General features: G+C 37.5%; 2 protein-coding genes and 2 long non-coding RNA genes across 5 annotated transcripts; all 4 read right to left on the reverse strand.

The window, feature by feature from the left end:
• Positions 1-41: 41 nt before the first annotated feature.
• On the reverse strand, positions 42-6,077 carry LOC141626782 (uncharacterized). Of its 2 annotated transcripts, XR_012536362.1 has the most exons (5): positions 5,998-6,077; positions 5,042-5,112; positions 4,676-4,914; positions 691-774; positions 42-292 (listed from the first exon to the last, which is right to left on the reverse strand). It is a non-coding gene; the product is annotated as an uncharacterized LOC141626782 (long non-coding RNA). The 2 variants fall into 2 exon arrangements; XR_012536363.1 differs by lacking the exon at positions 691-774 and having other exon boundaries at positions 45-292.
• Positions 6,078-6,717: 640 nt separating this feature from the next.
• On the reverse strand, positions 6,718-8,826 carry LOC141626784 (uncharacterized). Its single transcript, XR_012536364.1, has 3 exons — positions 8,634-8,826; positions 7,483-7,590; positions 6,718-6,816 (listed from the first exon to the last, which is right to left on the reverse strand). It is a non-coding gene; the product is annotated as an uncharacterized LOC141626784 (long non-coding RNA).
• Positions 8,827-11,280: 2,454 nt separating this feature from the next.
• Positions 11,281-14,121, reverse strand: LOC141632613 (putative protein FAR1-RELATED SEQUENCE 10). Its single transcript, XM_074445144.1, has 3 exons — positions 14,053-14,121; positions 12,209-13,937; positions 11,281-11,921 (listed from the first exon to the last, which is right to left on the reverse strand). The coding sequence occupies exons 1-3, from the start codon at positions 14,119-14,121 to the stop codon at positions 11,281-11,283; spliced, it is 2,439 nt and encodes an 812-aa protein (XP_074301245.1).
• Positions 14,122-14,984: 863 nt separating this feature from the next.
• LOC141633274 (WD-40 repeat-containing protein MSI4-like) lies at positions 14,985-23,024 on the reverse strand. The gene is made up of 15 exons (XM_074445712.1): positions 22,750-23,024; positions 21,157-21,220; positions 20,847-20,933; positions 20,690-20,752; positions 19,673-19,738; positions 19,494-19,568; positions 19,195-19,270; positions 18,829-19,033; positions 17,617-17,698; positions 17,097-17,170; positions 16,651-16,762; positions 16,475-16,549; positions 15,847-15,926; positions 15,459-15,558; positions 14,985-15,376 (listed from the first exon to the last, which is right to left on the reverse strand). The coding sequence occupies exons 1-15, from the start codon at positions 22,881-22,883 to the stop codon at positions 15,251-15,253; spliced, it is 1,419 nt and encodes a 472-aa protein (XP_074301813.1). The 5' UTR covers positions 22,884-23,024; the 3' UTR covers positions 14,985-15,250.
• Positions 23,025-23,222: the final 198 nt, after the last annotated feature.

The following is a 23,222-nucleotide window of genomic DNA, read 5'->3' on the forward strand; positions in this document are numbered from 1 at the left end:
CTATATATCAATCTATCCTTTCCCACCGCGGTATCAACCACTACCGGAATCAACGATTTAAGCAACAACACACACGCCCATCCTAAATCATTACACGTGCCCCCTCTCTTATCCACCGGAAACACCTCCGACATCGCTTCAAGTATGAACTTTGGCGGATCCACACATTCCGATAACGCTAACGGAATCTTAGCTCGCAATGTCTCTAATTCCTTCTTCCTTATCGTTACGAACTTCCAGAAATCCTTGTAGTCCATCCACTCACAGTAGTCCTTCAGCTTCACTAACAAACCTGCTCAAACACACAAAGACATTCTCTTATTCCAAAAATATCTACCTTAACTACCTCACATTTTTCACTATTTTTTTTTTTCAAAATATCTTCCATTTTAAAGTATTTTTGCTGATATTTCCTGCTAATATTATGTATTTATATCCTTTAAATCACTACATCTCAACATTTTTTTGGAGGTATAATCTCAATTTTGCTGTTTTTTTTTTCGCTAATATTTTGTTTAATATATATTTTTACTCTTTAAATAGAAAGCAAAAGTAAACTGTCCACAACAAAGAAGGCAACACTACTACAGATGAAGGGAAACCCAATAGCAAAAGGTCAAATTAAACACACAACAAAACATATTTTGAACCACAGATAAAGAGGCGACGGGAGTCGGAACATGTAATAACCTAGATATGAAGAAGGCATAAGGGTGCCGAAGCTCTTAACCGGTTCGTAGACATTGGTACCACAATCCTTCAGCTGTTGTAAAGCTGAAAAGAGTTTTGTGAAAGAAATGACGATGATTAAATTATGATATATTAACCATTCTGAACAACAGTTTCAGTTTTCATTACACCATTCCTGATAGTTGCCAAAGTGTAGCATTACATGTTTAAGGATTTCTTAAATACGATACGCTTATTCCATCAACAAACCCCAAAGCCTAGACTTTTATGTCCTGAATGTGGTGCACATGAGTTCTCACTTCACCAATTTCATCCAAACTTACGGTTTTCACAAAATATTAACCAAAAAATATTTGGAAGACTCTTTCGGCATAGTCAATATATATATATATAAAAGAGGCTTTTTTCAGGCAATTCTAGAGTCTCCAATTATTCTAAAACACCTAAATAATTTTAAATTAAATTAATAAATAAATTAATATTATTAAAACTAAATCTTAAAATTATTTTAAAAATTAAAATAAATCTTAAAAGATAGAGAAGTTTTAACACTTCTCATCGTACCAAAAGTCTTATACTTATATAGACTAAAACTCTTGACCTTAAAATAGATATAAATAGACAAATCAATTGAGGAACAATTGCACGTCAATTCTATTTGTTGTATCCTTCTATATTGTATTTGCTCTTCTTTATTTTTTTAGTTGTGTGAATATTGATGATTTTCAAAGTTTTTAACTTTGAATTCGTTACATCGAATGATTGGATTAGTCAATACAGAAAATAATTAGCATTAGTTTCATTCCTATTGTTTGTCTCTTTCAGTCTTTAGTTCGTTTTATTTATGATACTAACGAAGTATTTTTAATGTGTACTGTGTAGGTATATACAAGTATACATAACCAATGCTACAGAATTCCTATGCTATGTACGGGAAGAATTGTATGTCGCTTTTTTTATAGTATCTTATTATAACTATAAGGTTTTTAACTTTTTATTAATGATGTTTGATGTAAATGTTTAAAATTTAAAAGTGCATCCCATAAAGTAGATTATGGATCTGCCAGGGGCTTTCGCAAATTTGTGGTGTGATTAATGGTTAAATCTTTTTTGGGTTAGTTTTGGACATGGTTTTTTATTGATTTCATATGGATTTAGATAGTGTCATGTGTAGAGATAAATTTTTGATTTTACGTTTGATTTTCTTTAAATTACACGCACATAATCTGTAATTAATCCTATACAACAATTAGTGACGAACATCAGTTGCTACATTGGAGAAGCAAGCAGAGCCGCAGAGTAACCCACATCCGTCGCGTCATTTATAGATGCTAATCTTAGCTTAGTTGTTGCGTCATATAGGTCGACTTAGACTACGGTTATGAAATCCTCAATTACATTACAAAATAAAGTTATGACGCAAATTTATCCTAATATTATCATTACTTAAAACAATTTTCGTAACGAAATCTTCACTGAGGTATATAAACGACAGAGACCGGAGAATTCATTCGACATAATAATTATAATAAAATAGCATGAGAACGAGGGGAGTAAGCTACAATTATACAGTGTGTACATATGAATAGATTCAAAAAAGATTTTAGGATCTTATATTATCAAATTGTGGTGTTAATCATTGAAACATGTTAAAATAATGATAAATAAAAGTTAAAATAAATCTTAAAAGATAGAGAATTTGATAAGATGTCATATTTTAGTGATAAATTAATATTATTAAAACTAAAGCTTAAAATTATTTTAAAAGTTAAAATAAATCTTAAAAGATAGAGAATTTGATAAGATATCATATTTTAGTGAGATATAATTCTACATTAACTTAAATTGGCTATATGACAACTGAATCATCCAACATCAAATACCAATAATCTTCATATCCTTTATTATTTACTAAAGCAACAACAAACGGATACTACAATATATCGAGTAATAGAATCAATATTATAGAATGGGGTTGAAGAAGGGAGTCATAAGCATGGTATGCATTAGCATGATCATTGCCCTGTTGTGCGGGCATGGGCATGGCCATGGCGAGGGGAAAAGTTTTGCGGAGTTATATCCATCGTGTCAGTGGTTGTTTGACCCCTCGTCGCCCGATGTGAGTCTGTCTGATGCTTTGGGGTGTCTCACAGCCATAAAATCCACCCAATTTTGTGACGCTGTGATCGAGTCCTTCAACGTCACTTTCCGAGCTGAAGCCCTTCCTATGCTTCAGTCAGGCAAGGTGCCTGTTGCTGCTCAAAAAATATATCGAATTTCTCTTGACAACCAGATCGGGAAGTGCGATAACTTATCTTAATATATGGATCCAACTGCGTACTACTTTCGATTGTCTTTCACATATCTACCAAGTACTCCGTATCTTTTATTCTTTCCAGCCATTGTATTATTATTACTATTTTTTAAAAAAAAAATTGTTTGATGTATTATTCTCACCAAAAGAGTTATAAAAGAAATGAGTGTCTGAAACTCCCAAGTATTATTGATTAATTCTGGATTGTATGTGAAACTCATGTTATGCGTCGATAATTCACGACATCATTGCATTTTTTTACCAGCTTTTCCCCTCTACACTTCATCCCTTCTTACTTTCTTAGTCCCTCTTCATGTGTCCTCATTGACCTTCTTTTCATCGACATAACAAACAAATTGAAACAAATTTAAAGCCAAAACACAACATTCACATCACAAAATATAAAGAATTACCAATGAATCGAAAACGATACTTTACCATGAAATGAATTAGATAATATGGTAAATTTGTTATGGTCGATTAAAATTTTAGGGACCTAATATGAATTTCATATGACATTTAAGGATATGCTAGGATAACCTAATTACCATAATGATAGATTTACAATTGATAAACTATCCTAAATTGGTTACAAAGGTGGTGAACAGAATATAACAATATTAGCTAGGAACTGATATTATAAGATTACTACGTAATCTTATCATGCCTTCGCAAGACGGAGTCAAAGAGGCTGATTTTGGATAATAACTAACATTTCAAGACGAGAGCGGGGTAGTGGCTTAGTTAGTCTATATTTGAACTTAGCTTCATGTTTTAAGATCCATCGTTAATCCACTATAACGTTTTGTGGATCGGAACCCGATTATATAAGGGGTACTGTGTTGGGTATTAATTATTAGATGTAAACTCGTGCAAGATTGAAGTGTGTTTTTATAAGCTATATATGATATTTCCATGATTTATTGGTTACACTTTTGAATGATTTGTCACAATTAAAAAACCTAGAGGTAAAATCATTAATATTAACCAACAAGACAATCAGCTATCTCGGGCAACAACTACTATCGGTAAAATAGTATATGGTTGTTAATTAATATTTATAATTGTGAACACCGTTTAAAATGGTAAAAAAAGTTCCACAACAATTAAAGGAGAATCAAATTTGAAACCCGTGCAACGCACGGGCGCAAAATCTAGTTACAAATAAATTCAGGGTAAAAAAAAACAATATAGATTAAAAAATTGAACATCTCAGCTACCCTTCAACATCATAAAGCATATAATCCACCCGTACTAATCATTTTATTTTATTGGGACGACGAAGTATATATAAAACGCACGCTGCATATCGTAACCAAGTTATGGGTTAATTTGGAAAGAAAAGAACTATAGTTCAAAGCAGACAAGCCCAAAGTTATACTTCCTCTATACAAGAAGCTTCACAGCTATAGTGTTTTCCAAACATAGGTGTAGTTTTCACGTGAATCATCCATAGCCATTCGAGAAAGCAGACCACACAGTTTGTTTGGGTGGCGTAGTTAGTCTTTGTTTATAAGAGGCACACAGAATCACTAAAGGTTATTCGAGTGCCTGCAAACTAAGGTATGGTCCCTAGTTTCAAGATAAACTTACATCCAAATAGGAGCCCTGAAGTTTGTTTAACAATTTTAAAGCAGTAGGCAAAGCGTTGGGTACTAAGAGCGGTTGTACCTGAGAAGGCGATACAGGCCACACATGCCTCATGGTGCGTAGCAAGCTAGCAAAACGAAGCCCATCGTATCTACCCCTGTGTAGATCACGTTTTTGCCACGCCTTAACATAAAAAACGGGAGTAATGGCGCACATTGCAAGTGTTATGTTGTACTTTAAGCCCCGAGTGGCGCAGGGCTCCGTGCCCAGTAGTCTTATAGACTCTGCAGGTGTGCGGAAATTCGTGGTGTGCCCAACATCTGTCGGAAAGCACAACACATATCAGCATTGCGGTTAACGGCATATTACCATGGTACATAAACCTCAGTAAAGTTCCCGGATACTCATTTTGGGTTGCTATGATTACAAGGTAAGAAGTGCACATACCTTTTGGTTAGCGAGTCGTTCAGTGCAAGTCTGGCAGCCGCCATTGATCTGGACGTTAAGGGTTGACCTCCCTGCGCGTTCCAAAACACACCGGTAAACTCCCCTCAAAAAGAAAGAATTAAAGCGTCAAAGTAAAAGGCGATGTAGGTTAAACTCACAGGAAAAAATCACATGGTCAATAAGGTGCATTACGTTAGGGCACTATTGGAATCTTAAGTAAACCCATAACGATTAATTAGAGAGGTTAATGGAAAATGTATAACTGCAAATGGCGAAACCTCCTGTTCAGGAGGCCCTATTCAGAAATTCCAACACCACACCGCCTCAACACTTTTCGTACACACCAAAGACACAAAAATTTCCCAACAAAGATAGAATCGGAATTAGTCAAATAGAATACGAGTTCCGCTGGAGACGAAGATAACTGACTTCTAGAAAAAAAATAATAAAAAAGAAATGTAAAGCCAAGAAACCCTAATATCCACTCAAAAATTATCGAAATCTAGCACTTCTATTTCCTACTACAAACCCAATAACTTTATTCACACAATAATACTTCCAAATGCACCCAAAACATCCCTTTTATTTTGCGCACAACTTTCGCACATTTTATAAATGTGATGTGACATACAATAACACAAGCATTAACTCCTCATATCAATAAAGCTATCCCAGACTCATTTTCACAATAAAAGTGACAGCCGTATTGAAAAGCGGCAACGCCGCTAGGTGTCCATAACACAAACCGGTATCTGGAAAGGGTAACTGTCTGGAAATCCACGAAACCCAAAGGAACAAACCGCAAAAAACTCTCAAAAAGGGCAAAAAAATATAGACAGCAGAGTTGAAGGAAACGGACAAGCTTTAGACGGTCACCGAATTACCAACGTTACCAACAGCAAACCTCTAGCTCTGGGAAGTACACAATGCAGGAATTATAATGTTTGAGCCCTCACCTTATAGTTACATCTACACTTCTCTTTACCGCTACTCGTTAACAAAGAACGCAACACTAACAAATCAGGGGCCGTCACAATAACAATAGTAATCAGCACCCATATAACAGATCTAATATAATAAGCAAAATATAGTGATAGAAAGGATAACACCAGAAGTAGTAATTTAGCAATAATAATAACACTGAATAGTTTAGACCAAATGGCTATATTGGGAAAAGTAACAAAATTGGACTAAATCAGATGAAAAAATGTAGCGGGGAAATCAGCATGGGTCAAAAGGATGAAAATCTAAAGACCTAATTCTCATTGAACTTCGCGCAAATTTCCTCCGACAAACAAAAACACACATACTATAAGGACCAGCAAAATTGAATAAATTGTTTTCTCTCCCATTGCCTTTCCCATCCACTTCCCCTTCTCCTCTTAAACTAAAAAGAAAATTCGAGGATGAGCTATTGTAAGAAGGCAATATAAAAGTGTGGGCAATCACATAAACCTTCATAAACTTATGTGAACAATTCACTCTATCTCATAGTCTTACTCCATTAGGATGTGAAGCTCGTTTTAAATATTAGAAATTCTTTAATTACAAATGTAAAACATTTAAAAAGGCTTTTACCATGTTCCAATTATAGTAGTAGGTTTGACATTCTCGGACCCTTTTTTTTCTTAAGGATCTTTAAACCAGAAAAATCAAAACCATGAATGAACATTATACCTCACGATTACTTGATGCACTTCGAGCGACTTGTGCGTCGATTGCCTTCACCAAGCCTTCCGCCACATTGGTGCCAAATACATACTCCAACTAAAGGCCTTTTAAGTAATAAAACAAAAATATTAGTTATGTAGAAAGCACCAAGAAGTCATGAATTAGCTCTAATAAAGTATCAAAGATGAGGCTGAATAATAGGGCCAATAACAAATTAGCAGAAAGGGCCCCTAAAATGGAGTAACATACAAGAAAGGATACCATCAAAATGAAATTGTAGAACAATAGACAGTTCAGTGCACCCAGATTTCTATTCAATGCGCAAATACAGTAATTCTAATGATCTAGACTGCACCAATCGACATTAGAACTGCCTTTTAGCTCGACATGGCAAAAACGACGATATCTATGGATCTAGTTAATAATAAAAAGTGTACTATGGAAAGAGGCTTATATGAAATTCAATAAACAATAAAATGGTTTCCATCATCGGGCATGTTAAAACTGTACTCTCAAGAGTTATAATTTCTAATTGGTTTCTCTATAAGGGATTGAATAAAGACATTAAAAATTACTTGGGACGGCATGCAAATTATCTCAAATCACTTGAGAGACAAGAAGATCAAGAATACGGAAATTGTATATTGTCTGAATAATAATAAAAAGTGGGCATATTTATCATAATCTTTTTTCTTAAGAATCTCCAGTTAAAAGTTTTTCTTAATAAAATGCCATTATTTTTTGTTCTGCTTATACAACAGTGTACTTACCGCGTCCATGCTTCTCTCATGGTCAGCTGTATGTCGCACTATCCCGGGCTCGAAAATCAAGCAAGGTTACGGTTGTGGCGGAACCAGAGCCTGAAACAGTCCCTGCAACTTTTGTCAGAAATGTCGTATCATACGATGCTCTCACCCTTGCTGGAATTCTTTAAGCTACTGGCACTTCAAGGTAAACTACCGACCAAAACATTTGTCTACATAGTCTAATCTACATGTAAATTTTGACTTACTGCCATTGTTTTGGCTAATCGTCTTTAGGAATTCCACAAATAGCAGGATTATTGAATCGCTAAACATAAACAAGTAGATATTCTATGTCAGCTCCTTCTGTTTTGGTGCTATAAGATTGATCGGACCAGAATTTGGTTGGTAGAGATTATGCTTTTATGCTGCCGAATAATAATATGTCGGACAATATTATGCTTTTATGAGGTAGGGATATAAGATTGATCGGACCAGAATTTGGGTGGTAGAGATTATGCTTTTATGCTGCCGAATAATAATATGTCGGACAATAGAGTTAGGAAGTATAAAGTTAAGGGACCGCGGTACATCACATATAGCAGCGGAAGACAGAAATGCGGTCCCTTGTGAGACTATTGCATTTAAAAACTTGTAAAAACTGGGTAAATGGACACATACTTTATGTGTATATAGTAAATTGGTTCAACCACGAAAGTAGTCAAGTGAAAATGAATACAATGAAAAACGATAAAACTGGAAGAGAAAGAGGTGGAGGAGAAAATGAGTGAGAGTAGAAGATGAGCAGATAATGAGAGTTGGATGAAAATGGGTGGAATTGACATTTCAACACCAGCAAATGCTCAAATCCTGATCATCGGCAGAAATAAATAATCTGGAGTACATAATACCCATCAATCATCACCGTTAGCCAATTCAATAAACCTCAGCGAATCCAAAACCCGATTAAAAACAACCCAACAATCAGTTCCACCCAATTGTATACACCCTAGTAAACCGAAACTCCAATTAAAAAACAACGCAACAATCATATGAATAGAAACCCTAATTAAAACTACCCAGAAAGTAAAATCAAATGAAGAATTAAGACAAATCATATGGAATCAAATTGTGGAAAATTGAGATTAAAAAGAAAAAAGGAAGGAAAAGAGAGGAACCTGAAGGGGTTGATCAACTTGAGAGAGGAGATCAGAGGAATGATGCCACCGTGAAATCCTATGGAATCAAAGGTCTGTGTTGCGAAAAAGGAGTGACGGATGAGAAGGAAAAGGTATGGCTGTAAGTGAAAGGAAAATGGAGGGGGGAGATCTAAAAGTAGCAAATCAACGGTGGAAAGGGAACTTGGCTGTGCACTATTCATTGCTACAGTGCAGCCAAGTTCTCTCTTTTAAGAGGTAGGGATTATTCTTTTGTTCTATTGCACTAGTGTAATTTAATTATTCTTTTCTATGTTTATAGTTTCATTTTAATATTTATTTGTATTGTATTATATATTTAAAATAGTTTTGTTTTCTTGAAAATTTTGTAGATGATGGAAGGGGATCGCAGATCTAGACTTCGTGCCTCGAATCGTCATCAGGGTAAAATACCACGTGTTACTATTAGGGTGGGATCGATTTCTAGCGCTACTACACCCATGACAGAGGCTCCAACTACGCATAATAATGCTGATTCATACCTAACTGACTCCTTTGAGGCTGAGGCGGAGTTTGAGCAGGAGTTGACTAGATCTACTAGTGAGGACACCAGGGAACATAATGACTTTGTGGTACTACGAGTGAGACGAGGGAAAAAGGGTAAGTTCGAATCATTTTCGGAGGGGTCAAGTAGCTCAGTCCAGCACAAAAGGAACGTCAGGTTGAGAAAGAACGATACATCATGGATATTGAAAGATGCAGCACCTGGAGGCCCTTTCGAGGTTGACGTGATCCCTAGCTTTGGCGGGCACGTCGCTTACGAGTTGTGGACCTGCCCCCAGTCTGAGCGTAAGTTATTGACAAAATATACGAGGGAGCGTGCCTTGGCCGATTTGAGGGATTGGGAGATGTCTAACCGAGTTTCGAAGATGGTGGAGGAATCTGGATTTAGTCATTTGAGAGATATCATGTTGAAGCATATTAACATGCCTCTTTTATGTGCATTTGTTGAAAAGTGGCAGCCGGACACAAACACCTTTCATATGCCGTGGGGCGAGATGACCATACTACTGCATGATGTTGAGGAGATTTTAGGCATCCCTATTGACGGTCGCGTGTGCAGTATACCTGCGGAAGATCTTGCATCACCTGTTAGAGGTATGTGTGAGCTTTTTAGTATGACAGAGGTTGAGCTGGCAAAAGCGTTTAACGCCAAAAAAGATGCCAAGATTTATAAAGGGAATTTAGTATTGCCAAGAGCATTAAGGGAGTTATTGTCGGGGGAGAAGTTGGGCGCTGAGACTGAGTCACAGGCATACTTGCTGACTTTGTTGGGGAGCACTCTATTTGTGGAGAAATCGGGAGACCGAGTTCGGGCGAACATGTACCCGATGGTTAGAGATGTGGACACTATAAATGATTATGCATGGGATGCGGGGACTTTAGCTTATATGTACCGTCAGTTGGGAATAGCTGCACGGAGTGACTGTCGTGGTTTGTGTGGTTGTCTTACATTGTTACAATGTTGGATATTTGAGTATTTTCCTCATTTTCGTCCCACCCTTTTGATGACCACTGATGCTAAACGTGATGATGTTCGAGCTAGATGTTGGAACACTATAGGGACAAAATTTACTGCTGATGTAAGTGCGTTAAAGGCATATAGGAGACAATTAGATGAAATGCAACCAGAGATGGTAACGTGGGTCCCTTATGAGAACCCACCTGAGACTGAGCACCCCCGTAGTCTGTTTACTGGTCTGCTTCGGTTTGTGGATATTGTAGAGCCGTACCAGCCTGACCGATGTGTTCGCCAGTTTGGATATCGCCAGGACATACCAGTTGCTATGGCCCGACCAGATAGAGCATATCGTCCAATGAAATCAGGGACATACGAGGTCGAGTTCTTAGGATCTTTAAGTGATCATCATTGGACTGAGTGGAGGGACCACCGAGTCGTACTAGATCGCATTGCCACTGTAGCCTTCCCTCCTCACTCTTCTACGGATGTATATAAGACATGGTATAGGGCACATTCTCACCCTTACATTATGGTTGAGTCCCAACCAAGTGCTCCATTGGCCACTGATAAGGCTCGTATTGTCGGCACGGTATTTTTTCTTTTATTTACTATTTATTTATAACTCTTTTTTTTTGAGAAAATTTATTTATAACTCTTTAATTAATTATATTTTCTAAGACCCTCTGTGTAATTACTTTTAAATAAGGTGTATTTGTTTTGTAGGTTGGTGTCACAGTTCTTCACAGATTTTCACAATATGACTGTCTAAGAGATGAAGAAAGACACACGGATATGGACAGACTTTACACTGAGCTTGGCCCCCAGTTACGTGACTACCATGGGAAGACTAACATTGGTAAACGGAGAAACGGAGAAACAACAATGGCAGAGGACGATGATTAGTAGTATATTGTTGACTGTTTCTTTATTGTTTTCTGTGTTTATTTGGATAAGTTTACGCTGTTTTTGTTTTCGATATTTTGGACTACTTTATTGATTTTACACACTATTTGGATGATTTTACGCTATATTGTTACTATTTTAGTACGATGTTAACTACTATTTAACAAGCGCGATATAATATAAATGAAAATCATAATAAACAGTGGCATTCAAAATATGTTTGACAAATACAAACTAAAATCATTACTCACCCTGAAAATATCTCTCATATGACGTAGTTTGTCTCGCATACATCTGATCCCAATCATGAACACTTTCATCGCTACATCCTCGCCATAATGGATTGATTTGAGGCATAGGAGCATCACCATTAACCCGTATACGCATAAAATGTCGACCAGTATGCAACACCCACAAAATACCATAAGGTTGTGCAACACCAGGAGCTACTCGTAAAGGTAGGTATGTGGAAGATCCATACCCATTACGCACTCCGTTATTAATCTGAGAGCTAAGGAGACATATCGTCCAATTATACATTGTAGCAAATCCAAACAAATCATAGCCAATCATCCAATGGTCATCACCACAGCCGCTATCAGACACCCAATTAATGCGTCTTTTGTCAAAATCGTACCCGTCTCCATAAATATTCAAGTATATGGGATCTTTGATTTCGTTAGACAAGGCATACCTCATTTGCTTCCAATGATTTTCGTCACCACGTAAAGCATGTGAGATTACTCGAAATCCACAATGACCGTCACCTCTCGGGTCGTAGAAGCCCCCAAAACGCTCTTCCACTGGAACAGGAATAAATCGGGCATACCGGAACTCATTTAGGTTTACAACGGTAAAACCTAGCTCTAAAAGCGCCCCACCGACTGTATGCGAAATTCAAAGCAAATTAGTTGTTTATTATGCAACAAATATTACTTTACTTAAATTCAATCGGAAGCAAAATTACATACCAGCTTCAAAGTTACTTGCAGTGTTGGACGATGATTGGAAAGTCGATGAGGAACGAGGACGCCTCCGTCGTGCGTGCTCTACCCCCGATAAGTTTCGGGTAGTATAATTTCGTGGTCGCCCCGACGATTTTCCACCACCTCAGGCTCTAAAACATCTTCATCTTCAGGATGTAATTGTCTAAAAGCACTATCTATTATACCTCTTCTCATCGACGGGTGGGCACGGCGAATTTGTTCAAACAGGTCCTCGAGCACATCATTATCAGTACTTCGCCTATGGGCAGATTCAGTATAAACTAGTGTACTCCAAAACATGTGCAGATCATCTACATGAACCTTTCCCTTCTGGACAAATAAAGTATGAAGCCGGCAGGCACATAATAACCCGTGTGTGCTCCGAATAACACACCCGCCTCTCTCATACAATCCTATACCTAATTTTTCGCCACGATAAAACTCATTTTGCATAGATATGATGGCGTTAATTGATACTCTCCCCCTCAACAAAGAAAATAAAGTGCCATAATTAACATGTGAAACAACCTGTCTACTAAGGGATGCCTCCAGGGATTTCCTAATCTCACAATGTTGCCCCTCAATCATCGCATGAGCCCGTTTCCACATACTATCTAATGCAAGAGTCGAACTTCCAAACCAATCTTTTAGGGTAGCGTGAGCTAACTCAACCCTAGACGTAGCGGTATTGCCAAAATGATAGACCTTGTTACTGTAACACTTACCAAACTTTGTGACATGATCAGTCATCCATGTATCCTCCAAATAACGAATCAAAGAAGGCCTATTCGAAAACTTGGTTTTCAATTCTTCCCATTCTCTAAAACAACTCTGCTCATCATTTGCTTCAATAACCTTGCACCACCTTCCATAAGTTAACATTTGCCCAAAATCTCCATTATAAAGGTTAGTAGCTTTTGTCTCCACAGCATTATAAATGTGAAAAGTACACAACAAATGATGAGAGTTTGGAAAAATCTTCGGGATAGCAGCAATTAAACCCTCCTCATGATCAGTCACAATAACATTAGGGACGACATTATCATTCATCATTGCCTTTAACCTCTCTAAAACCCACATATAATTCTCAGTCTTCTCTTTTAGAACTAAGGCATATGCAATGAGAAAAATTTTCCCTACAGGTGTGACACCAATGATTTCAACTAATATTGCCCCATATTGATTAGTCTTGTAAGTTGAATCAATAAGAACAACATATGGCCAAGCATGTAACATTTTTAAAGCATCGGGATGGGCAATAAAAATGTGGGTAAGACGATTACCTGTTTCATCATCTCTTATGATATGTTGTATGTACATGTGATATGAGGCTAAATACAACATATGTTGTGCACGATTTCTCCCTCCTCTTTCCTCCTTGCTCAGTCTAGCATTGTGGTTATAAATTTGTTTCATGACCGGCATAGGTTGATTAGGATACTTGATCCCAAATCCGAGTCTAACCTTCGCGGGTTTCACTTGTGAATCTCGTTGCTCTTTAAGGAATTTCTTCTGTTCGTCCGAAAAAGCTGTCATACGTCTATGACCATCAAGATAATTCTCAAGTTTGTGGTTGTGATGTCCACGAACTGGAAGTATTGTCCAATTACCCTCACTTCCCTTTGTTACCTTAATGAGAAAAGGACAACGACAACGTTTCGTGGTAGTGTTTTTTTTCGAACCGCTGTTTGCACTTGTCATTTTCACATTACGTGTACCGCCTCTGTCACACCGAATATAATTATATGAGAGGGTATGATCATCACCTGGATGATAGCTTGACTTAACAATATTAAAATGATTTTGTTGCGCCATCTTAAGACAGTAATTAAAAGCCTCCTCAAATGATGTAAACGGAAGTCGATATGTAAACTTGTCTGAATAATCAATGCCGTCTCCGTCTTCTAATACATCCTAGGAAAATAAAAAAAGATTAAGTAAAGTTTAAAAAAGAAAAAGAAAAAAAAATAACGAAAAAATATAATACGAAGAACGAAGGTAGGGTTTCATGTAAAGTAAACGACATAACCACGGCCGGATCGTGTAACTCAAACGCCACCACCATGGTCTGCTCATGGCGAACACATGATATTACCATGGTACGATCATGTAGATCACACGACACCACCATGGTCAGATCATGTGGTTCACACGACACCCCCACGGTCCGGTCATGTCGATCACACGACACCACCATGGTCTGCTCATGTGGTTCACACGACACCCCCACGGTCCAACACGAAACGCTAACATACACGACTCCGATCACCGGAGAATCGCGGGTCCGACAACCAGGTCCGTTCAAATTCAGTCCAAGAGTCTAACTAAAGTCTAGAAATTTTACGTCCTCTATAGTCGATCCGTATATACCATAGATTTGCTAAGGAAGTACAGAAATTAAAAGAAGTATACGATCGTATCGATTGATTTACCTCGTCTATTGCTTGTGAATTTCCGTTATTCATGATTGGAATTTAGTTATTAAGTTTGGAGGCATAAAGAGGAGATATATTAAGGAAGTCAAAGATGGGATAAATAAGGGTATAGTTGGAAAGTCAATGTCAAATTCGGGCGACACTAAGTAAAACACGGGCGACAAAAAGCAGCACCCTCTATGAAGGAATATAGTTTTAATAAATTGCGGCTTTTTTTTTTTTATAAATTGTAAGAAATTTAAAATCATTATCATTATAGTTTTTAAACAAATTGATTTTTAATGGTAAAAATATCACACTATCTGATGGACCCTAACAATATTTTAAGCTAAAATAAAGGGCAATTGTGAATTTTTGTAAGTTTCGATTTTTGTAAGAACAATCATTTTTGTAAGTTTCGATTATTTTTTACAAAATGTGACTCACTTGTGTGGCTGAACTTTTTTCATTGTTCCACACCTTTCGGCACCGATATTGTTATAGCTAGGAGACCAGGAGACAACCTAAAACATACTCCACCCAAGTATTCTTTCCGTACCAAAGTCTACTTCACCTTGTACTGTAATGACAACATTATTGTTGTTTTACTACTGCTGCGATATTGAAATTCAATATTACCTCGACTTACACTAGCTGACTCGACAATGTGTTCATAGCACAACAAAACGATCCTAAACTAGCACGTCCATTAAGAACTGAACACCCGAACTTAAGTTAACTCGTTACATTTGCATCCAGGATTAGTTTTCCGGTTGTTATAGAATGTGTCACCAGAGCTTCGAATCCCTGTTGTCAAGCAGAATGATTAACGTCTTTGGTAGGAGTAGGCGAGCAAGCGGCTACATGGGATCTGAATTTGTCCAGCTCAGCCAAAACTTCCTCTTCTGGTCTGTACAGCAAGTCTATTATGCGCCATATCTGCAACGCCCAGATGATGTCCGGTTTAGGACACTAATAGCAACCCAAGAAAATGGAAATTGCGATGATAAATATAGATTACCTGCAATGTTCCACCTCCAGCAGAGCTTGAACAGTCATCTGATACACTAACCAGAGTCCATGGATCTATCGAATTCCAGTGGAAGTCCACCACTTTGTCCCTATCCCCCATACAAGAAACAGTTAGTCTGAAAGCTTCTGGATACGAGGTAATCAGTTTTTGCGAGACCTCAGTTCATTCGGGTCAAGTCAGTACAGGTCAAGTCATTTCAAGCTCATGTATGTTTCACATGTTCTATTATCGGATGAGTTCGGGGCTTTGGCCAGGCTCATTTTCAAGTAAATGGTTACAAGTCGGGTGAATTCGGTATATGAACTCGGGTCTGTTTTGCCAAGTCTAGAGTCTCTTTATTTAAACAGCTGACAAGAAACTAAACGTGAAGCCATACCTGTGTCCAGCATGTCTGAAAAACAAGCCTGCAGGATGGTTTGACTTTTTACCTCCGCTCTCTGTTTCCATCTTACTAACCTGAGCATCAAAACAAATGAGAGTTACTGTTACTACTTACTAGCATATGTATGGAATAATGGCTGCAAGATTTTGGCAAAGTTCACACTAATAGATTTATTGTTATTCGTCAACAATGAATATGTGTGATCACCCAGAGCAGTTAGATCAACATCTATAAGGGTAAATCTAGCTTAAACCGGCTAAAATATGGGCAATACCGAATGGTGTAGCCAAAACCATAAGTGCGTCAGATTAAATGAAATCTACGATGGTATATAGCCATAGTTATTCCGACTTCCGAGCTAAAAAAGCTAAAGTTGGTAAACGTAGAATGGCAATATAGTACTCCATAACTAATGAACATGTTTCAACCACCACTAAAGCGTGCCATCTGAAGCCTCCAATTCTCGATGCACTTTTTTATTTGTCACTCAGAAACGAGCTCTCAGTGTTATTAACAAAAGGAGGAGAGGGGAAGGAGGGGTAAGGTTGAGAAAGCCCTTACACCCTAGTTGAAATGACAGACTGGAAAAGAGATCATATGCTAAAGCTAGTTGTTTACACACCTTTTCATAATCCCAGATGTTTAGCAAGCCATCTTCAGCAGCGCTGCCAAAAATCGATCTATTATGCGGTGACCACTGCATCAAAAACCATTATTAATCCTCAAGGGGATCTTCCAGAATCTACATATAAAGTAATGTAATTTAGAAGGCTTCAGCCATATTGAAGTACTACAAACCTGAACACAAAGGACAGGAGCATCATGACCCTGAAATTTATGAACAGGTGATCCAACTCCACTAGCAGTAAGATTACGGCGATCAAACAAATTAATAGAACTATCCGCTGACCTGAAAGCGTCGCAACATGATCATCATCAATATTTAAACATGCTTTACCATATACTCCCTCAATTCACTTGGACAAACTTTTTTTTTTGGAAAATCAAACCAATTCACTACATCTTAATTTTAGGGCATACTTTACGTTCAGGGGAAAAAGTACCCTAAGTATGTGGGTTCCAAAACCCATACTTGCACTCTACGTTCACTTGAGCCGTTGAGATATATACTCTGCCCACTTGCCTCTTTCTTAAAACCATGGTGTGTATATGGAAGTGTAATGAATCAAATGAATGGAGTACTTGGGACTAAGGAGTTATTTTAATGCACAGAAGAAACCTACCCAGTTAGAATGAGGTTTTCATCATGTGGATTCCAGTCAACACAGTGAAGATCAGCATTGTGAGCTTTCTCAACCTGATACGGTGTAAGATTAACTATCGTCATTTCTCTAGCAAAAAAATGGATAAGTAGATATATTGCAGTAAAGGCACTAATTTTTCTATATTATGCAAGAGACATCATGAAAGATAAGCTGTTGAAAATATTGAATAGCAAATCATGATTCATTAGAGCCATACCCCTCATCTTGAGCGTGACAATTCAGATAGCTTACACTATGATAGCTAACAGATCAATTGCAGTTGGCAAAGCATGATGGTACAATATAGTGATATACTTGTAGCAATTAAAACGCCTTTATTCAATGATGTCATTCCCTACCGAGTAATTTATGTGGCAAGTGGAAAGTGGCAGTGGCAACCAAATAAGACAATCTAAATATTATTGCATTTTAATAGCCAATTTTCATTTCACTCTACTAAAACACCGTAAAACAGCAACATCTAGCCAAGCAGTATTACCTTAGTCACTGGTGTCAATCCAGCTCTTGCATCCCATAGTATGAGACAGGAGTCATCACCCACGCTGCAAAACTGCTGTGCACTTTCATACACAAACATCACGTGTCAATATAAAAGCAGAACGAAGCCACACACTAATCGGCAACTAAATGGTCAGATGAAAAAATTGATTGACTATTGCAAGTAGCGAGAGTATATCTGGACATGTGTCAAACATCAATGCATGCATTCAGCATGGCGCTGATAAATTCTGATCCATTATTTGAATCTAGAAGGAAGCATCATTCTAGCTCTATCCCACTGCAGTGTATATTATCACTACAAGGCAGATTCACAGTACCAGTGGGAGTGACAATATTCAATTATGTGAGTCCCTGAATCATATCAACCAGGGTTGCCTAATTCGCTCTAGACCCTAGCGAATCGCGAATCGATACGATCGTATCAATTCGGGATTCGTTAGCGTATCAGTTCGCCCTAATACTGTCAGAATTCGCTCAGATGGAGCGAACTGGAATACTGTGCGAAAACAAGAAAAACTGAGAAAAAAAAGTTCAGTAATGAAAGATACTTACATTTTGATATGGTGGAAAATGGAAATGATTCAAAGGAAATTGAGATGAAGGGAGGATCAAGCAAGAAGATGAAGCTGTTGGTCACCATTGATGAATGACGAGCATGGAGGATTAAGGAAGAAGATGAAGGCTCAAGGCTGTTTCAACTGATGAAGAAAAAAAAGTTTATGGGTATTGGGAAGGAGATCAGAAGGAGATCAACGGATGAAGCTGATGAAGAAGTTTATGGGAATTGGTAATTTGGGTAGAAAAGTCTTTATTGGGAACTGTAAAGATTTTTTTGTTTTATTGATATTTTATTAATGTGATTGGAAGTTGGAATACTGATTATTGGAAAAAAAAATTTGACTTTTGCTTTTTTTTTTTATATTTTCAATCATGAATATCCAAAAATATTTTTTATTTTATTTGTTTTGTACATTAAGCGAATCGATACGAATTAGCGAATTATATTATTTTTAATACGCTAACGTATCGGATACGCTCAATAGAGCGAATCGCGAATTCGTATTACGAATTCGTATCGAGCGTATTACGTATTCGGCAACCCTGATATCAACCATTTAAACCTCTTCCTTGATTACAAAGTGGTAGTCTATGTATAAGAAGTCGGAACAATTTACAATGAGTAAGATACCTTGAGGGGCAAAATTGAACATCTTCAACAGTATCCTCATGTCCCAGATAGATGCCTCGAGGTCCAATAGAAGGATTATCTGAATTTCCATTACCAGCTTTCTTTATGTTGCTGCCACTGTTGGGAGATTTTGCTGACCCTGGTTCGGTTGCCAATGTTGAGATATGATCATGGATGCTCCACAAAACAACTGACTTATCCTTTCCTGTGTGGTAACATATATAATGGTTAGCACAAACACACAGCACAAACAATAACCTCAAAAACCTGCCTCTACCAAAGAATTGAGCTATTGACCCGACTCACGAACAAGTCATGGTCAGATACGGACCAGTTTAAGAAAAATGAACAAGTTGTAATAAGTACCTCCAGAAAGCACCAGCGGTTCAGAAGAGCACATTGCAAGAGCGAATTCAGCATTATCTTGATGACCAGTCAGAGTCTGCAAGACAAGAAATTAAAGAATACTATGTATAACAAAACCATCACACAAGGAAGTCATTTACTACTTTTAAAACTATATTTTTTTATAATTACACCGTACAGTTTGACTTGCAGTTACCAAACAGCATGTAGAAATGCAGTCATAAGGAACAAAATAGGTTTCTCTGAATACAGAATAATGAAACTATTCAGAAGAAAAAAGGCATATGTTTGAGACACACCAAATCTGGACGAGAGGCAGGTGTTCCCAAATTAGCAGGACGATTAGGTTGGCTTTCCAGATCCCAAATATAAACCTGATCAGACCAATACAGTGACTTTTGTTAAATGTTCACCAATGAATCAGAACAGAGTTGAATCGTCTTCTGCTACAAAATGTCATAGTATCATTTTCACTTACATCTGGACTGTCGGTATGAGTTGCAACTATATTACTGTTCTGGGGGAGCTCCCTAATCCTGTTTACCTGCATAACCACAGTGATCGATTTTACGCACGGCTATAAAAACTTTCCAATACAGCAGCTAACATAAAGTGATCAATCAATGGGGGCAAAGAAAGCCATTGAGACGACTTCAAGGTTTATCATTGCATTTCAATTTAAAAGAAGAAAACAAGATGATTGGTTTAAGTTTTTGTAGCGTTCAAGATGAGAGAGTTGTACAAACTTGGTCCATTTGTTAGAATACAACACCTAGTGACCTAGCAGTAAAATCCCGCAGCAAAAGGCTACAATGCTGGACCCATTATAAATTCAACAAACGACAAGGAGAGCTTCGAAGTTAACATTACTAGATGAAGAAGATGAAAGCCACCTGTGATTTAATGAACTTAACAAAACAATACAATAAAAATAAGAAAACCAGAACGCTTGACATTGTGTCAGGCCAACTTGCCTATTTTCCTCCATTAACAATTTAAAATGAACCCCTGTGCACCATCACAGGTCCGAGTTGAGACCTACTTTGCCAATTGTTATGTTCCATTCACACTCAAAAGATGACAAGTTGTTTCAGCTTTCCTTATTGTTCTAATAAAAAAGCTCTTCTTTGGTTTACCCTCAATTTTTTCTAGTGACCCCACTAGTTCCTTTTAAATATTGAAGAGATGAATAAAAGAAGCAAGGAAGAGAAAATCACACTAAAGATATTGTATAATACGTGAAAAGTGACAATCTATTTACTACAATGTTCTAAAACGCTACACAGCTTCATCTGGTAAATTACACTTACAATATCTTCCAGTTAGAGGCATAACTGAAAAGTCAGAATCAATCACCTCACATCGAGACAATAAACAGTTAACCCCAGACACAATAGAGAAGCCCAAAGTTAGTAAAAAACACTCCGCATCTTATTGTAGGAATGCATATGCAAATGTGGATACAGCCAGCCAGCAAGGAAAATATTAGATATACCTCACCGGGATGTATTATCGTTTTGAACTTCCTCACAAAGGGAGAACGAGCCTCTTCATTGAACTGAAAGGATAAGAACGGAAGACCACATAAAAAAGTGAAACAGTTGAGCCAGAACGATTACTGATGATAGATGGTTGACATGATATAAGAATACCTTCGATATATGTTCTGCAGCAGCAACCCTGGGTTTCACGACTTCAACATTGGCAATCACGAGGGTATTAGGAACACTCCCATCAGTCTGCAAACAAGTGTATTAGAAGCTTCTAAAGATATGGTCTAGACCACAGAAACAAATCTACTTGGTCTTATTTATCATAGCATTGTCTGAAAGTGTTCCTGTAAAGTTAAGAATTTCTCCCCCAGGAAAAAAGAAAGAGACGTAGTGAATCTTGTTAAGAGGATAAAGCACAATATCATCACTAGACACTCCCTTTAACTTATTGTGATTAGCATTTTAATACCTGTTCTGAGAGATAAAGACGTTGGCGGTTCTTGTAAGTTGCCTCCTCAATCAACGGGCCCCATCTAAAACATTAGACAAGTATCTTAGAGAATTAAGTAGACATTCGTCAGCACAGCTTACAATCGAAATGGCCAAAACACTATTAGAGTATACAGGAGAGGCAAATGAATGCAACTAGTGCAGTGAGAAGGCCGCAATGCACTCTTCTCATCAACAGGCAATGATATAGTGATACACATTGCTATAACTAGCAAACTGCTCAGCCTAAATGACCCAACCTGAGCCATTTCCAAACAATCAAATATGACCCAAAACCTGAATGAACCCGGCCATTCTGGTCTGACCTGAATTTTACTGGCCTAAATGTGATCCTTACCCAGTAAATGACTTAATACTAAGTTGCTAACACATCCAAAACATACCTGAACCCAAAGTGACCCGGTCCAACCCAATCTAAATAACCTGTTTGCAATCTCTAAACTTTTGTGCATCCCTCCAACATTCCCCCATCCAGACAAATTTGAAAAGGCAACTACCTATCCCAGGACTCTAGGACCTGCATTTCATTTTACATGCTGGCATTCTTCCGAGTTTCTACAAATAAGGGTAGATATGCAACTGTAGGTCCCGCTGCGGTTAACTGAACTCTATTATCACCAAATATTGCCCTCTGCCATGTAATCAATAGTTGGCATACACAAACAAGCTACAACATAGTTCAAAATCAAACTCTCTCTTGCTAGTGTATCCAACAAACCACATTCTTGCATCCACATGAATAAGAGATAGAAGAACACAAACACAAACACAAACACAAACACAAACACAAACACAAACACAAACACAAACACAAACAACCAAAGACAACATCTTTGCACATTTCACACTCAATATTCCCACAAAACCCAAACATTGTTCAAATTCAACTTTGCCATAACCAACAAACACACCCAAAAATAAATCAAAACCCCAATATATTAAAAACCCACCCAAACGATACCATCTTCTATATCAAACACTTAAAATTCCTTATCTGGGCAACTACAAAAACCCGAAACCGAATCAAAACCCCACCACACCAAAGACCCAGAAAAACCCATCAAAAAGATCCTACATTTCCTACCTAATAGGCTAATACAAAAACTCCTTATCTAGGCAACTAAAAAAACCCGCAACCCGAATCAAAACCTCCACTATACCAAAAACCCAGTAAAACCCACCAAAAAGATCCCACATTTCCTGCCTAATACTAAAATTCCTTCTCTTGGCAACTAAAAAACCCCGAAACCGAATCAAAACCCCAGTATACCAAACACCCAGAAAAATCCACCAAAAAGATCCCACATTTTCTATCACACACTAAAAATCCTCTTCTGGGCAACTAAAAAAACTCGAAACCCGAATCAAAACCCCAGTATACCAAAAACCCAGAAAAACCCACCAAAAAGATTCCACATTTTCTATCAAAAACTAAAATTCCTGTTCTGGGTAACTAAAAAAACACAAAATTACACTGCAAAAACCAATAAAAACACAAAATTACACTATAAAATCCAAAAAAAAACAGTAAAATTAAGAGTTTTAGCGAGACCTGCAAGAGAGAGAAGGCCAAACGAGGTTATGATTGGCAAGCCAATCATATAAAATAGGAACAAGAGATTTCCATTGACTGTATTTCTCATCAACACTCAATGCTTTCTTGCCTCCTTTCCCTTTCTCCGTCATCTCTCTCTCTCTCTCTCCTATTTTCCCGCTTTTTTCTACAAAAAAAAAAAAAAAAAAAAAAACTCCTTTCTCAGTTACTCAGGTTGTGTCACTGTGTGAGACTGAGCACTGAGCAGTGTGTCGAGTTATACAGAGTTCTGTATTGTGGGATTTGTTAAAGGCTGGACCTTTTTTGGCCCATTGGTTTGGATTTGGGAACTAATTTGACGGCCTAATTGATAGATTGATGCCCTAGTTTTATGGCAATGTTGTTGTTGTATCAAATGGGTTAATGTCTTCCGTTGGTGCTTAAATTTTGCGTGGCCGCTTTATTTGACCCCAGGAACTTTCTATGCGATT

This window comes from Silene latifolia, chromosome Y (assembly GCF_048544455.1).
Source record: "Silene latifolia isolate original U9 population chromosome Y, ASM4854445v1, whole genome shotgun sequence".
In the NCBI taxonomy this organism is placed as follows: Eukaryota; Viridiplantae; Streptophyta; class Magnoliopsida; order Caryophyllales; family Caryophyllaceae; genus Silene; species Silene latifolia.

Coding starts and splice junctions, on each gene's coding strand:
- LOC141633274 (XM_074445712.1), bottom strand. CDS start 22,883: ATGACGGAGAAAGGGAAAGGAGGCAAGAAAGCATTGAGTGTTGATGAG. Junction 20,934..21,156: donor GTCTTTATCTCTCAGAACAG/GTATTAAAATGC, acceptor ACTTGTTTGCAG/ACTGATGGGAGTGTTCCTAA. Junction 19,271..19,493: donor CTGCCTCTCGTCCAGATTTG/GTGTGTCTCAAA, acceptor CTTGTCTTGCAG/ACTCTGACTGGTCATCAAGA.
- LOC141632613 (XM_074445144.1), bottom strand. CDS start 14,121: ATGGTAATATCATGTGTTCGCCATGAGCAGACCATGGTGGTGGCGTTT. Junction 13,938..14,052: donor AGTTACACGATCCGGCCGTG/GTTATGTCGTTT, acceptor TTATTTTCCTAG/GATGTATTAGAAGACGGAGA. Junction 11,922..12,208: donor CCACCCGTCGATGAGAAGAG/GTATAATAGATA, acceptor TTTCGCATACAG/TCGGTGGGGCGCTTTTAGAG.